The following is a 16,956-nucleotide window of genomic DNA, read 5'->3' as shown; positions in this document are numbered from 1 at the left end:
AATAGTATTGGGTTCAAGTCATGAAGTAAACATCAGCCTGGATCCGGATACATTCAGCTGAGGTGTCCTAAACAGATGTTCGTCCTGGATTCCAGTACTACCCACATCCTGTATATTCTACGAAGGCTATGATTATTTAATGATATGGTATGAATATGTTATGAATTATTATCATACTGATAAACTTTTAAAAACGAAACCTTTAGGCATGTAAATTTGCAGTCTTTTTTTAAATAGCCTTCGAACTTCTTTTTGTGCAGGTATATAGTATCATTACGTCCATTGCATTCAAAAGATTATGGCACAAAACCGAATTCATAAACGCGTACTTAGTAAATGGGTTACAAAGTTATCTGGTCAAAATTTTGGTCTTACAGTATTTAGTAAATTGGCCTTATATAAGATGTGCTATGTTTGAAGCAATTAAGACTTCACCTAGTCTGTGAACGGAACAAAGACTCTGTGACCGAAGACCAATAAGCTAGCTATTCTGATGCGTCCCAGCCACGCTAACTAGTGAGAGAAGTCCAAGTTCGAAACGGGGAAATATATTCAGCAAGCAGCCAGAAGCACGAGCAATAACAACAGGTACAAATCAAACGTATATATACAGTATAAAATTGTCCTTGGTAAGATACAACCGACCAATTGCGTTTAAGATTCTCCCGATGGAGAAATACAACATGAAGGTGAAAATGAGCACTTTTGGCGCGAAAACAAGAAAAGATGATTGACCAATTAATTGACAATTTCAATTCTTTTGAAGTTGATGAAAACAAACCAGTCTACTGGTTTAAGAAAAGTAGTATTGTACTGTGTCAGTTACTCTGAGCTGTCTTTCTTCTTATTTAGTCATGTATTTTGTAAATAATATATCTCAATAGTTGAGATCATGAGTTAATTTAAGCTAGATCACTATAGAAAACCCTCCTGATACTAATCAACATATGCTCACTAGTAACTGGCTTCAACAGGTATTTCCTGAAGTCCTAGTGATAAGCAGTGACCAGTGGAGTTCGACCGCGTCTGTTGTGAGATAGTGACTAACTGATGACAATAGTGGATGTGTCGCTCAATTTCGTGGATTAGTTAAAGTTAGACAATAGGACGAAACGGCCGTCCGGTGCTTCCAGGTTTTCCATGGTGGTCTAGCTTCAATCGAATCATGATCTGAACTATTGAAATTACTACAATCTCCACAAAACCCTTTCTAAAAATATACCTGTTAAGCATAGACTATATTATTATATTACACAAATTTACACTTTCTTGTCAAATTATTTTCACTGTGACTAGTATTTTTTTTACTACCAGTGATCCAAAAACTTCTGCTACTTCGTGTTATAACTTGTGAACCTGTGTGCCCTGTTTATTGTATAACGCAACGATACTGCCAATCAGAGAGCGACGAATTATCGATCGAACCAGTGACGCATAAAACATGTGCGAGTAGCCTAGAGTCCTGATTGGTCCTGCTCTGCACCTACACCAGCCCTGACTTAACACTTCGGTGTTCATCGTGTTGATTACACCATGCCGTATTGATGTGATGTAGCAATTTGAACAGATGGACATATATTTCAGGTTCTATATTGCTTATTACTGACTGTCTTGATGAATATTGTGAATAACAGTAATAGTTTAACAATTAAGCTATTTATTGCAGAGAGAGCACATCATTAACCAAAACGTTCACATTTTATATTCATTTAGTTTTACTAAAAGTACTACTGACATTGAAACGTGAGGTTTATTGTAAATACTTTTGAATATTCCATTTTACTATCAGTCAAACTACTTTGATGGTCAACTTCTAACGACATCATTGACAAATCAATCAAAAGAGCTATATGTTGTCAAACTTGTGGCCGCCGATTAGAGGGCAGTGAATTATCGATCAGATCAATGAAGCGTAAACCCGTGTGAGCAGCCTAGAGTTCTGATTGGTCCTGCTTTCCGCCTAGCCCAGCCAGTCAAGTCCAGAATACCAATCCAAGTCTCTGCAATATGAATCATTATATTTCAAACATACTGAGTTTATATACCAATCAAACAGACCACAACGTACCAAAAAAATAGGAAACAACATTTGTACAAGAACTACCCAAATGTGGCTGTGAATGAGGGAGGTAGTAATTATTATACTGGGTACAATTCAAGAATGGTAAAACGTATAATAATAGTTCATAAGTCAAAATAAAGTTTATAATAAGAAGAATATGAATATGCACAGTTTAGTTACTGAATAATTATACAACAGAAATATACGTTTAGTATTGATCCATAGAAGGATCTCAAGGTACCATTCATAATGTTTCTCGGGTCCTAACAAATTTCAATGGATATATTATCAGCAGTAAATCTTAGATTTTATTTTCTGATTGACTAGTACAAATTTAATTGATTAACATGGACAAAAAGTGATTTTTTTCCTTTTTTACGTAAACTAATAATGAAAGAACATACTGGCAAGATTGTATGCAAAGTGAGGGCTTGCCTTGTGGCGCAGATGGGTGCTTTACTCAATATGTATCTTATCCATTTACAGCGATTCCTTCTAATTTCTTCCTCCGCCGGAATCTGGTTTGTTCTCTCACACAGTAGGTTGTTGCTAACAATGTCTGGCCAACGGATCCGAAGTATTTTGCGTGGGAAGCTGTTAATAAACACTTGTATCTTCGGCATGATGGCTTTCGTAGTTATCCATGTTTCCACCCCATATAGTAGAACTGCCTTGACATTTGTATTGAAAATTCTGACTTTGGTGTTGGTTGACAGACAGTTGTTTTGAGTTCCAGATGTTCTTCAATTGTAGATATGTTGCTTTTGGTTTGCCGATCTGCGCCTTCACATCTACATCTATGTTGTGTCCCGATAAGAATAATGAGTGGTATCTTTTGGGGATCTATTTGTGGACCAACACTATACGTATATTTTTATCGTATAATTGTTAATTAACTAAACTATTCATATTCATATTCCTCTTATTATAAACTTTATTTTGACTTATGAACCATTATTATACGATTTACCATTCTTGAATTATTCCCTGTTTATTACCCACTACCTCCCTCATTCACAGCCACATTTGGCCAAATTTTATACAAATGTTATTTTCTATTTTATCGTACGTTGTGGTCTACTTGTTTGGTATGTAAACCAAGTATGTTTGAAATACATGATTCATATCGCAGAGGCTCGGATTGATATTCTGGACTTGACTGGCTGGGCTAGGCGGGAAGCAGGATCAATCAGGACTCTAGGCTGCTCGCACGTGTATCATGCGTCCTCGATCCGGTCGATAAATCACTGCTCTCCGATTGACGGCCACAAGATATAACAATTGGCGACGGGAAAAAAATACGGTCCAAAGTCATTCTGTAATTGGACGAAATTCAGTCTAATTATTTCGGGCAATCAGCATCCAGATTTGTCATCACTGTCCCCGAACGACATTGGTTATTATTCATACAGTAATTTTCATTACCGGTGCTGATAGAAAAAATGACTCTCCCTTCTGATCGATTACAGCTGCTATTGGAGCGACAGTTGGAGTTCTTAGTTGAATTACGCACGCAGCTGCTGGATCAGTCATGCTTTGGAGATGCGATGGAAGTGAATGGATTCATTTCTCAATTGCTCAGTGAGCTGGGAAATGACTGCAGCCTTCATGAATCCTCGATAAACCGTACTTCAAACGAAACAGCAGTCATTCAAGATCCGCCTGGTGGTCCAGTACTCTCCATTTCAGAAACATGCCCGGTATTGGATTCAAACTCCATTATCCTTGAAACACCTTGTACAAACAGTGACGTATCCAGCTCACAAGAAGATTCCATGTTTAATGTTCATGGGATTGTCGTAGAAACCGCCCACGAAACAGAAAACAAATCGAACAGTGTACTGTACGTATATTTTCATCGGGACACAACAATCACAACCACCGTGTTCATCAATAATGCTGCCCATATATGTAAAGGTTTTTAAATCTTCCAAAGCTTCTCCATCAATTGTGATTGGATTGGTGCATGTTGTGTTGCATCGGAGAATCTTTTCCCTTTGTGTGTGTTGAGATCTACTGCTGCTGAAGCTGCTACTACACTTGTCGTGTTCTACTGCATCTGTTCTGGCGTGTGTGATAGAAGAGCCAGATCATCTTCGAAGTCTAGATAGTTCAGCCGCATCCTAGATGTCCACTGTATCCCATGCTTCCTCACAGATGTTGACGTCTTCATGATCCGGTCGATCACCAGGAGAAAGAGGAAAGTTGACAGTAAGCAATCTTGCCTAACACCGGTCGTTACTTCGAACGAGTCTATCAGCTGTCCTCCATGCACAATTTCGCAGTTTAATCCATCGTAGGAATTCCGTATGATATTGACTATCTTCTCAGGCATGCCGTTGTGTCGAAGAAGCCTACATAGTGTTGTCCTGTACACTCTATTAAATGCTTTCACATAGTCAGTGAAGTTGGTGTAGAGTGGTGGATTCCATTCAATTGATTGTTCCACAATGATCCGTAGTGTTGCGATTTGGTCGGTACACGATCGATCCTTATGGAATCTAGCCTATTGGTCTTGAAGTTGGGCGTCTATGGAAAAAGACGATACTCTCATCTACTCCCAGTCCAGACGTTTAGAACGATGGGCGGAACATTTCAGAGAACAGTTCAGCTGGCCTCCAGCTACTCTACAACTACCCTCCATTCCCAGACAGTGTGAATGGAACATTGAAGCAGGTCCCCCAACTCTCGCTGAAGTTCAAAAGGCTACAGTTAATCTGAAACGAGGAAGGGCAGCTGGTCCAGATGGATTGGCTCCAGAAGTCTTTAAGGATGGTGGTCCAATTTTAGCGGTTAGGTTGACTAGTATTTTAGCTAAGATCTGGGACTAAGATGTTATTCCATCTGACTGGTCGCAATCACTAATCGTCCCAATATATAAGAAAGGGTCAAAATCATCTTGTGACAACCACAGAGGGATTAGTTTAACTAATATAGTATCTAAAATACTAGCCTCGATAATTATCAGACGCCTAACTAAGACTCGTGAACTGCAAACACGAGAGACTCAAGCTGCCTTCAGAGCTGGTCGTAGCTGCATCGACCACATATTCACCATTCGTCAAGTTCTAGAACATAGGCATACTTATCGGCGTCCGACAATGGTGGTCTTTCTTGACTTAAAAGCAGCATTTGACTCGGTAGACCGCGAGATTCTGTAGCACTGTCTGTCATTGAAAGGCGTACCCCAGAAGTACATAAACCTTGTGAAGGCTCTTTACTCGAACACTACTAGTCGAGTCAGAGCTTATGGCGAACTGTCATCTACTTTTGCAACCTCAAGTGGTGTCCGTCAAGGCTGTCCACTTTCCCCATTTTTGTTTAACTTCATCATAGATCTACTGATGGAAATAACTTTCTCGTCGACTGAGTTCTCGGGTATTGATCTCCTTCCAGGAGGTTCACTTATCGACTTAGAATACGCAGATGATATAGTCCTGATTGGTGAAGACGCTGACAAAATGCAGAGTCTTCTGGTAGCACTGAGCAACAATGCCAGGATGTTTGGAATACGCTTCTCTCCCTCTAAATGCAAGTTTTTGCTTCAGGATTGGCCTGTTTCAACAGCTAAACTAAGGATAGGGAGTGAAGTAGTCGAACATGTCAACAACTTCACTTATCTTGGAAGTCTGATCAGTCCTAATGGGTTGGTTTCTGACGAAATCTCAGCACGGATTCGAAAAGCTCGTTTGGCTTTTGCCAACTTACGTCACCTATGGCGAAGGCGAGATATCCGTCTATCAATAAAACGACGAGTATACTGCGCAGCAGTCCGTTCTGTTTTAATTTACGGCAGCAAAACATGGCCTTTAAGAGTAGAAGACACTCGTAAGCTACTAGTATTTGACCACAGATGCCTCAGAAATATTGCTGGCGTCTGCTGGGATCACCGGGTAAGTAATAGTGAGGTTCGAGGCAGGGTATTAGGGAATGATGGTAAGTCACTTGATGAGTTTGTGAATCTTCATCGACTGAGATGGTTAGGCTACGTGTTGCGTATGCCTGAACACTGATTATCACGACGTGCAATGCTAACCGGTGTTGGAAATGGTTGCAAGAGAATTAGGGGCGGCCAAACCAATACGTGGCATCAGTGCTTGAAGATACTAACCTCTAATCTGAGCCATGTTGGTAGATGCAGACTAGTTGGTTGGGGTCCGCGTGACTTTCGTAACCGATGGTTGGAGACTGTGTGTGACATGGCTCAGAATCGATCACAATGGCGTCGGTGTATACACTCTCTGTCTTCCCTTAAACTAAGAGATTAAAATTGCTTCATATCTTTCTTTCTACTAACTAATTCTCTCTTCCTGTAATGTATTCTTATATGCAATCTTTCTCCTATATATTACCACCTTTAACCTAAGCACTCCTATGAATCCGGTGTTCATCTTGTTGTGTTAATGAGGTATGGCAACCTGGACCGATGCATATATGTGCCTGGTCCTACGTTGTAGCTGACTGACTGACTGACTGTCTATGGAGTCCTTCATTCTGTTTAACAATACCCTGTTGAAGACTTCCTGGTATTGAGAGAAGAGTGATGTCTCTATAGCTCTCACACTTGCTTAGATCTCCTTTCTTTGGTATTTTGATCAGGTGTCCTTCTTTCCATTTTGTTGGTACTTGTTCTTCATATCGAATCTTGCTGAAGAGAATATGGAGTATCTCTGCAGTTACTGCTACGTCTGCTTTCAGTGCCTTTCCTGAAATGTTGTCTGGTTCCGCTGCTTTGCCGCTCTTGATTTGTCTGATGGCCATGTTGATCTCTGCAATTGTTGGTGAGCCAACATCGATTGGGAGGTCCGTGGGTGCTACTTCAATGTTTTGTGGGTTGAGTGGGGCTGGTCGATTCAAGAGTTCTTTGAAGTGTTCTACCCACATGTTTCACTGTTCTTCAAAGTTGGTAATTACTTTTCCTTCCTTGCTTTTCACTGGTCGTTCTGGTTTGCGATAATTCCCAGCGAGTTTCTTTTTTGTATCATACTGTTGTCTCATGTTTCCTTCTCTTGCAGCCTTTTCCGCCGTCGTTGCTAAATCTTCCAAATATTTACGTTTGTTAGTTCTAATGCTCCTCTTCAATTACTTCTGTGTTTTCAGCTTGTGCCTCGACTTTCTGTGCTCTTTTTCGGCGGGTATTGATTGCTGCCTTCTTGTTCCTCCTTTCTTGAATCTTATCTAGTTTATCAGCAGTGATCCATTCCTTGTGCTGGTGCTTCTTGTGACCCAGAACCTCAAGGCATGTAGAAGTGATTGCCTTCTTGATCCATTTTCAGTTGCTTTCCATAGTAGTTCCCTCTCCATAGAGTAGATTGTGAAAGGCCTGGAATCTATTGCTGAGGACTATCCTGAATTTGTTGAGTTTGTCAGTATCCCGAAGAAAGTTCGTATTGAACTTTTGCGATGTTGTCCAAAGCTTCTCTGAAGCTAGTCTTTGTTGTTCAACCTGTATCCAATGTGTTTTACTGATTCCAAGCACTTCCAGGTTGTGTATTTTCATTTCTGCAGCAATTAGGATAGCTCTCTCGGTCTCCGACATTGTATGAGCATTCCATGTACCTAAATTAATGGTTGATCTGGTTATCAGAAGGGGTATTAACCTCGTGACTTCTGAAGGAGCTCGGCTTTCACCATGAGGTGTCATAACTCTTCTAAATGAAGACTTTCTAACTCCTAGGGCAGAGTTTAAGTGGTTTGAATTACCTTTTGTGGTTAGCGTTTTTTTTAGCGAGTTAGTTTTACAGGATAGGGTAGGTAACCCCATACTCAACTCTTCTCCGGACAACAGCCCCAGAGGAACTCTAGGCGGAGCCACGATTCTGATTTCTTACACTCATTTATAACACATTTTAGATCTTAGTAGGTTGGTGAATTTTCTGAAGGTTACTTAAGTGTTCATCAAAGATTATTCATAAATGATCGTCTCATTCAAATAATCAATAATATTCTTATAAATTACTTACTTGAATTGATGCTAAACGTGAAGCTACTAATTCAGTCACTTTAACTGAACTATCAGTTGGTAAAAATTTCACTGCTAAACTAGCAGCATGTAACCAAGCATTTTCACATAATTCTGGTGTAATAGATTGTTTAATTGAATCATTTGAATTATTATCCACAGAATTTGTATTAGGAGTAATTTTTAAATAATATTCAACTGCACGTAAATATTCCCCATTGGATTCATAATTTCTTGCTTGTATAAAATAAGTATTTGTAGTTGAATTTTTTAACTCATTGATTGCTGAATATGATGTGTTTCGATCATCAGTAGATTGTTTACGATTGGATAATCTTGGTCCACCCGTTATTGCATGCATTCTTTCTTCGCGTAGTTCTTCCTTTTAAGTTTAAAGTGTATTATTGTTAAAAAATATGAAAAGCTACCATTTTAAATCATATGTCATTTTAACAGATAAGACTTAACTAAAGCTTTATGAGGAGAAATCGAGTTTCCATTCAAAGGTGTATCTCTTTATCACCTACTATATGCTTTACTTCTTTACTTGCATATTTTATGTGAGTTGTTTTACACTACTTATTATCACTAGTCAGTAGTTCAGACATCTCTCATCTACTTAAATGATTTTGTTCGGTAAAGTATGTCATATCTTTGACACAATAAACTTCATATTCTATTCAGTTTTATTCTTATTTCAATAGTTAAGTGGAATTTTTTCATGATTTTTGCAATATTATTATTATTTTATCATGTGGTCTTCTTTGTAACCTATATTTTTAAATTCCAGTTTATTATGGACAGTTGGCATAATTTCAAAATACACTGTTGAATTCACTTCATTTCATAACTAATATTCTATCTTGATGAGACAATATTCCATGATTTATATTGAGTAAGTGGTTCGACTTAATTCTCATGCTTTTATTTGAGGAACACACCTTCTCCTGAATATGTCCCTTATTGTCTGATAAGCATAGAGATAGGCTAATCTAGGAATCTGTTACTTCACACTTGCGTTCGAAATAGTATTAGTAGAAAACAGGTTGGTGATTGTATCCAAATCTACTTAAACATTCATACACGATAGAAATGCTTATTCACCGATAAATACATTATAATAAGAGTTCTCAATAAATAAAACCCATTCAAACAAACAAGGATTCAATCCTGATTGATCTATCCTTAACGAACAATTCACGTCAAGACGAGTAAGCATTAATATATTGTTAATAAGTTTTCCAAACAAACATGCGATCCTATTTCCTAGCCTCTTCTAATAACCCCAGATTAGATCTATGAAGAAACTTGAACACAAGAGAAAAGGCATGAATTATGAAAAGAACGTTTTACTCTAAGGTTAGTTTACGCACAGAAAAACGAGGGTAATGACCAACGAATTAATATAAACTTACCTTTAGCTCTTCAGCTCGATTAGGCAAATATGTTTCAGCTACCCGTATTGCTTCTTCCCACATACCTGCCTCACGATATACACGTACTGCCATATCAGGACGTTGAGCTCTTAAGAGAAGTGCTTCAGCTTGAGCGAATTCTTTTTCTCCAAATGCTAATCTAGCTTGTCCAAGCAATACATCATTTATACTATCTGGATCATGTTCACTAGCAACACGTGCAGCTGAATCCCAGTCTTGATTGTGAACATACATAAGTACTGCTTCTCTAGGTTTACCTGCCTAATAAATGAATAAAGTTACGAAAATTGAATTACATTAAAACACAGATCTATGAAAGAAAAATACTGGTTATAATAAATTCTTATCAGTTTCTATAGTTGTAAGTCCCAATTAATCATGCAAAAGAGTGATCAGTTTTATGTCAAATAAACGATAGTGAACGATCACTGAAATTATACTAACAAATTTGATCTTCTTATCTAGAATTGATTGATCAATGAATGGTGACCAATCTCATGTATGTCTAGTGATTCTTAATGTAGAACAAATTTTATCGATCAAGTTGCAATACGGCCATTGGTCTAGGTAACTCAATATCGCGTCCACTATGCTAAGATGTAGGGTGGTGGTTTCAGGCTGTCGATAGGAAATTCTGCTCAACTTAGGTTTCATGCTATTTGGCACTCGTCAACAAGATGTATCAGTAATCTTGAAGGAATTGATGCTTTTTGGTGAATCCCATGATAGAGAGCATCAGTTCCCTAAAGATTAAAAATACTCCTTGCTGACTATTACCAAATCTAGGTTGAGCAGGGCTTCTTATCGATTACCTTCAACAACCAACTTACAAAATTTATCTTCTTTCTAACTTATCTTCATAAGGATCCATAGTCGTTTGTTGACCAAAATCACATCGTATGCCTGTTTATGACAAATTTATGGTTTGTAGATAATGACTTTTTCTCAAAAATTACACATAAACTTGTATAAACTAGACATTTTTAGTTTGAATGTACCCCGTGATCTTGAACTTGCCATCGCGAATTTATTTGTCTTGTCACTATGCTCTAGTTTAACATTACAAATATATTAAAAAAAAACATTTATTTTTTCTGAAAAGATATCACCTTCATAAACTGCTCTTCAGCTTCCGTAAATTTTCCCTCATCTTCCAAGAACATTGCATATTTATTATGAACTTCCGGTAAGCGTTCAGTGCAAGAACCAGATTGAGCTAATTCAAACGCAAAATCGAATGCACAATGTTCTGTTGCATAATCAATAGCATTTTCTATTAAACGTAAACGTGTTAACAAACGTACTGCTGATTCACCACCTAAATGTTTTGCCCATAAATATGCTACTTGTTTGCGTAATTCCGGTTGTTCTGTACAACTTGATGCAACACGATAAGCATCTTCCCATCGATCAATTGTACGATACATACTTACAGCTGATTTCCAATCTTTAGCCTGGAATAATTTTTAAAACAGAAAACAATAAAATTTACTTAGTAAGCAATCAAAATATCTAAAGTTTAGATCCAAAATATCCCGAAGACTTATAGTCATCACATAAGTAATGGACAGTAATTTAATTTGTCTGTGAAGGATTTCTATGATTGGTGTCTTTGTGTAAAAAAATCTCTATGGATCTTTCGTTTATATCTGCACTTTGAAAATGATCATACAGCCTTATGGCTTTGTATATCTTGTATCTTATTTGGACTGTGGAAGGATTCATATTCTCAAAAGTACTTAGATATTGGTTATTATATTATGGAACTACTGAACATAGAAGGCAATTCAGTTGCAACTTACAAATTATGAAAAACGACATTTTTGTAGTTTCGATTAGGCACTACTGAAGAGTTTTACACAAAGACCAAACAGTAGGCTGTTTCTCTGATGTTTTTAAGTGTATCTGTCTCTCAAAACCACATTTACCATCAGCTCATAGTACTTTTTGCTTGTTTATTAGTGTTTTTACGGAGCCATCAACAATTCTCTCTGATAATAATTCTGGAATGATCTATCAGATACTGTAAATGTTCTATCCATTGTTATAACTGAACAATCCGTTGCAATTTTTTTAGTTCCTCTCTCTATCTACTCCAATCCACACGGTCAGATAAAATAATACTGTGACTCGAAGACGAATACAAGAAAGTGTAATCAGTAAATGAGTTGTTCTAACTTTGTGAACATCAATGAGTAGAGAATAGTTGAGTCTAGCTACTCATGATTGGATAGGATATATACATTGCGGACATTATCAAACTGAATCGTGAGTCAAGCCCTTAATTGGAATCCTGAAGGGAAACGGAAAAGAGGGATACCAAGGAATACATTACATCGAGAATTGGAAACAGACACCAAGGAAAGGATTGCCCAGGACAGAGTTCGATGGAGAATGATGATGGACAGCCTATACTCCTCCACAAATGGTAACAAGCGTCGGTAAGTAAATAAATAACTCATGAGTCAACACTTATAAAAACCAACTTTTTTTCAGCACTGTGTCTTAAGGTATCCTCTTTTCTCTCATAGCAAATTTGGCACAAATCGGGGAAGACTTATAAACAATTTCTAACTAAATTATTTGTAATATCTCCGCTAATAAACGGTAAGAAAAATGTAATTACACACTCATACCTCTAAATAATACTGTTCTGCTTGTTTAAAATTGCCTTCACTTTGAAATTGTTCAGCTAAATGTAAATAAGTTTGATTCAATAAATCAGAATTAAATTGTTTAACTAAACGTAACATCTCTCTATATTGACGTGTATTTTTATACATGGATATTGCTCGATCAGTTTCTTTAACAGTTAAGTATAAACGTTCGGCTTCTTTGTAATTACCAATTTTTTCAAATTCTTCAGCATGTGACAAATACATACTAGTTAAGATGAAACAGAACAATGGAGGATAATGATGATGATGATAATAATAATGATATGAAAATGGGTAATTCCCTAAAATAAGCAGAAAACATAACAACTTATAAGGGCCTAATTCATAGTAACAGTTCAGTAATTGAAATTTTCATCTATTGGATAGTAACTAAGTAGACTAAATGCAATTATCGCGTAGTCATAAAGCTTAAAGATTGTGAATTCAATCACTCTGTACGATCTTAGGTCAACAGTGTGAAAAAAATGATCTCTTTTAAAACAGAGGATATTCATAGGTTACTAATATTTGACGATAGATCCCTTCGAAGCATCTCTCGAGGATATTGGGATAATCTAGTGAGGAATACTGAAATTAGATGCAGAGTACCACTTAAAAATGACAAATCGGTCGATAAAGTAGTGAACTGTCTTCAGGTTCTCCTAAATAAGCGTTCATCATATTGAAACGTTTGAAGGTACTGGTTAGTTTCCGAGACTTGGCCAACAAACTGTTGTGTAATGTGAGGTTATAAAAGTACTTATGGTGTGTTTTGAGACAAATTGACAATTCCAAAGACTTGAATAAACGTTAAGATAGTTCCAGTCACATAAAAACAATAACGGACTATTTATTGTAGATCATAGGACACAGAACGGTTGCTTTACACTAGAGGGTCAAAACTTTAATATTATGACAAATAAAATTAAGAATCTCTTCTGTTTCAACCAAAAAATCGGGAATGATCAAAAATCATTCAGTTAGTATCATAACCTCAGTCAGTCAGTCAGCTACAACGTAGGACCAAGCACATATATGTATTGGTCCAAGTTGCCATACCTCATTAGCACAGCAAGATGAACACTAAATTCATAGAAGTAGTTAATTCAATGATGGTAATTTATGTAAGAAAGATTGTGTTTAAGGATATCGTACAGGAAGAAAATATTAGTTGATAGAAAGAAAGATATGGAACGATTCTAATCTCATAGTTTAAGGGAAGACAGGGAGTGTGCACACCTAAGCCATTTTGATCGATTCTGAGCCATGTCACAAAGAGTTTCCAACCATTGGATGCGATAGTCACAGCGGCCCCCAACCAAGTAGTCTGCATCTGCCAATATGGCTCAGACCAGAAGTTAGTGACCGCTCTTTAACAACCCAACTGACCACTTGTAATAAATTTATGAAATAAATTCTTTCAAAAATTAAAATGGAACAATTCTACCTAACACCTTTACTGACTACGTTTTAAGAGATTGTTTCTTCTGTAACTTCATGGATATATTAAATAAACAATTAATCACAAGCATTATAAGCAGAGATGATGGTGGATAGCAGTAAAATTCGGGACGCACGAATGGTACTGGGTTCGAATCCCCCCCCAAAAAAAACATCAACTCTGGGACGCAGATACATCCAGCTGATCAGTCCCAAATAGGGAGAAACGTGCTTGCTGGATTCCATTGCTAGCAACTATCACGTCTGCTTATAAGAATTCATAGTTTACTATTAAATCATTAAAATGAACATATTTACTTAGTTAATTCTGTTTGATCCATAATTGAAGATGCGAGTTGATGTGCTTTTTCCCACATTCCTATTGAAATATACATATTAATAGCTAATTTTGATTGATTCGCTTTAATAAATGCTTGTTCTGCTGCATTGTATTCACGACATCCAATATAATGTTGAGCAAGTTTAAGAAAATATGGTGATAATTGTTCAGAGGATTTTTTACTTTCCATTGAATTCAATATATGAGAAGCTTTTGTCCATTGACAAGAATTGATAGCTGCATCAGTAGCTTTAATGTATGCACTGAAATAGAAATAAATTTATAATTATGAAACAAAATCTACATCATATTAAAACATTAAGAGTATTCTTTGGAATAAATTCTCTTCGGATACTCCTAAATGTCCAGATACAGCCGAAAGTGAGGAGAGTCAGCTCTTCCTATAGAAATACTCTCATATGGTCACGAGTATACAGCCATTGTCAGGGAAGACCTACCCCAGCCTTCTTGTGGCGCGGGTGTTGTTTATGAAATTGAGAGGACGAAAAGCTAATGTTCGACGCTTTAACCGGGTTGGTGGGTATGGAGGATCCATCTATGGGAGTTGAAAAATCCTCATTACAAACCAATGGTACTCATTAGCTCCAGAATCCTTAGGGGGCAGATAGTGTACGAACTTATTGTTGGTCACCGACTATCATGTGACTGCATCTCCTTACTTTGCTCAACTGCCATGCGGATTAGACCTTTAGGTCAAAGGCTCGGGGTATGGCCCCTAAGAAAACAACGTCCTTCGGTTTGAGGTGGAGGGAAATAATAGTTAAATTACAAGTCAAACTTGTTGAATGCTAAATTTGCCTAAAGGAAATCAGTATATGCAAAAAATATGCTTGATCCATCTACCAAATGTATACAACACAGTCGTTTTAAGCCTAACTATACTTCAGTTATTATCATACTCCATGAATAACAAGGTTTCAAGCCTGAAAGCTACTAAAATGCAGAGATACGTGATTCTGTCATAAACTGGGGGGGATCCTAAAGCCTGAATAATACATTCATCTCTGTCAATTGCCAAGTATATAACATTGTGCTCATAAAAAAAAACAACTTGGGAGAAGTGCGATATACGCTAAAACTGACATTGTTTTTGATGTGTGGCTAATGATTAGTCGCTGATACCTATCTTACTATTAAGTATGTAACTTCTTCCTTACCATTGATTCTTACTCTAGACTTATTAAGTGTAAGCTGATTGTAATTGCATTAGATAAATTTTTGTCTATCCTACACTCAAGTTCTTCGATTTTCGTCATGATTCTTTTATCTTCTAAGACATGATCCAGTTCGTTTATAGCCTATTGATAGAGTATTCAGTCTAGTGACGACAAAATCTCAGTTCCAGTCATATAATGTAAACCCTATCAAAATTTGTTGTACTGAAATTGATCTTATTTTAGAAAGCTGATAAATTTTGTTTTGCACATACTTGGTTTTCAATAGTTGTTTTATTTGCTAGGAAAGACTATGTTTTTCAGATGTTAGTTGTACTGAGTCGGCTTTCGGAGAACTTCAATGAAGCCTCCAGAGGGCCAAAAGGAGCCGAAGAGTCCTAGCCAATTAGAGCATGACGGAGCATTCTAGAATTCCAACGTGGCGTGCTACTATTGGTCAGTAGCATAATATGTCGTTAACGGATTGGCCGAAATATGGTGTTGATTTAACAAACGTTAATATCTATAAATATCCATGTTTTCTGTACAAAAACGAACCTTGGAGTAAAGTATTTCTCTCATACTTAGCGTCTTCTCTCTGGTGTTTCGCGTCGCTGTGTAGTTCTAGCTTGCGGGTTACCAGGATAGCTTAGGAAACGAATATAGCGTTCAATTCCCAAGACTTATCAAATTGTTCAATCTTCTTTGTAGAAAGTAAGTAACTATTCTGAGGAATTATTATTCAATGGAATATCATCAGACTAATTCTAAAAATAAACACATGACTAAAAAAGATCTCACTGATGAGATTTCTCAGAATCATGGGTTCATGTTTACATTTGTAGTCATATTCAATACTACATCTCATAAATGTTATAACTTGTGACCGCCGATTAGAGGGCAATTACTTATCGATCGGACCAAGGACGCGTAAAACCCGTACGAGCAGCCTAGATTATTGATTGGTCCTGCTTTCCGCCTAGTCCAGCCAGTTAAGTCCAGAATACCAGTCTCAGCCTCTGCAATATGAACCCTTATATTTCAAACATACTGAGTTTATATACAAAACAAACAGACCACATCATACCATAACATTTGTACAAGATCTAACCAAAAAGTGGCTGTGAATGTGCGAGGTAGTAATGAATAGACAGGGAATAACTCAAGAATGGTAAATTGTATATTAACAGTTCATAAGTCAAAATAAAGCTTATAATAAGAGAAACATGAATATGGATAGTATAGTTATTCAACAAATATACGATAAAAATATACTTTTAGTGTTGATCCATAAAAGGATCCCAAAGTTACCATTCATTATGTTTATCGGGACCTAACATAAACTTAGGAAGTTTATCCTTAAGAAACAAAAGTAAAGTAATATACTCTTTCTATACATTGTTAGCTTCTCATGAACTTTGATACCATGTTGTGCTGGGAGAATATACAAAATTTCGGAACATTTCTAATCAAGTTATTCACATGCACACTGATGTGGAGTTCCCCATACTAGGACGAAATGGCATTCCAATGATTCCAGGTTTTCAATGATGATCTAGCTTAGATTGACTCATGAATTCAACTATTCATATTAACACATAGTTCATTTATTAGTGAAACTAACTAGCCACTAATCAGAGTTACCATTGTTATCTTATCAATGTAATAAATTAAATTTTGAACAGTTTCTTACTGGTATTGTTTCATTCTTTATTGCGAAATGTCTATATCTTTTAATTTCATCTGAAGAGTATGATTAGCTACAGTCAGCAAATTAATCTATGTATTAAGTCAGTCAGCTAAAACGTAGGACCAGGCATATATATGCATCGGTCCGAATTGCCACACCACTAGTACAACAAAATGAACACCAAATTCATAGAA

At 36.8% G+C, this 16,956-nt stretch overlaps 1 protein-coding gene across 1 annotated transcript in view; it reads right to left on the bottom strand.

The window, feature by feature from the left end:
• MS3_00002610 (uncharacterized protein) overlaps positions 1–16,956 on the bottom strand; it is a 42,203-nt gene that overhangs the window by 18,206 nt on the left and 7,041 nt on the right. Inside the window, exons 4-8 of the mRNA XM_051210210.1 lie at positions 13,876–14,160; positions 12,097–12,343; positions 10,570–10,914; positions 9,440–9,721; positions 8,026–8,406 (exon numbers count right to left, since the gene is read on the bottom strand). Coding sequence (XP_051070181.1) covers positions 8,026–8,406; positions 9,440–9,721; positions 10,570–10,914; positions 12,097–12,343; positions 13,876–14,160 — 1,540 coding nt within the window. The remainder of the gene's footprint in view (positions 1–8,025; positions 8,407–9,439; positions 9,722–10,569; positions 10,915–12,096; positions 12,344–13,875; positions 14,161–16,956) is intronic.

This window comes from Schistosoma haematobium, chromosome ZW (assembly GCF_000699445.3).
Source record: "Schistosoma haematobium chromosome ZW, whole genome shotgun sequence".
In the NCBI taxonomy this organism is placed as follows: Eukaryota; Metazoa; Platyhelminthes; class Trematoda; order Strigeidida; family Schistosomatidae; genus Schistosoma; species Schistosoma haematobium.
The sequence above is the reverse complement of the archived record's forward strand: the minus strand, read 5'-3'. Positions and strand labels throughout refer to the sequence as shown.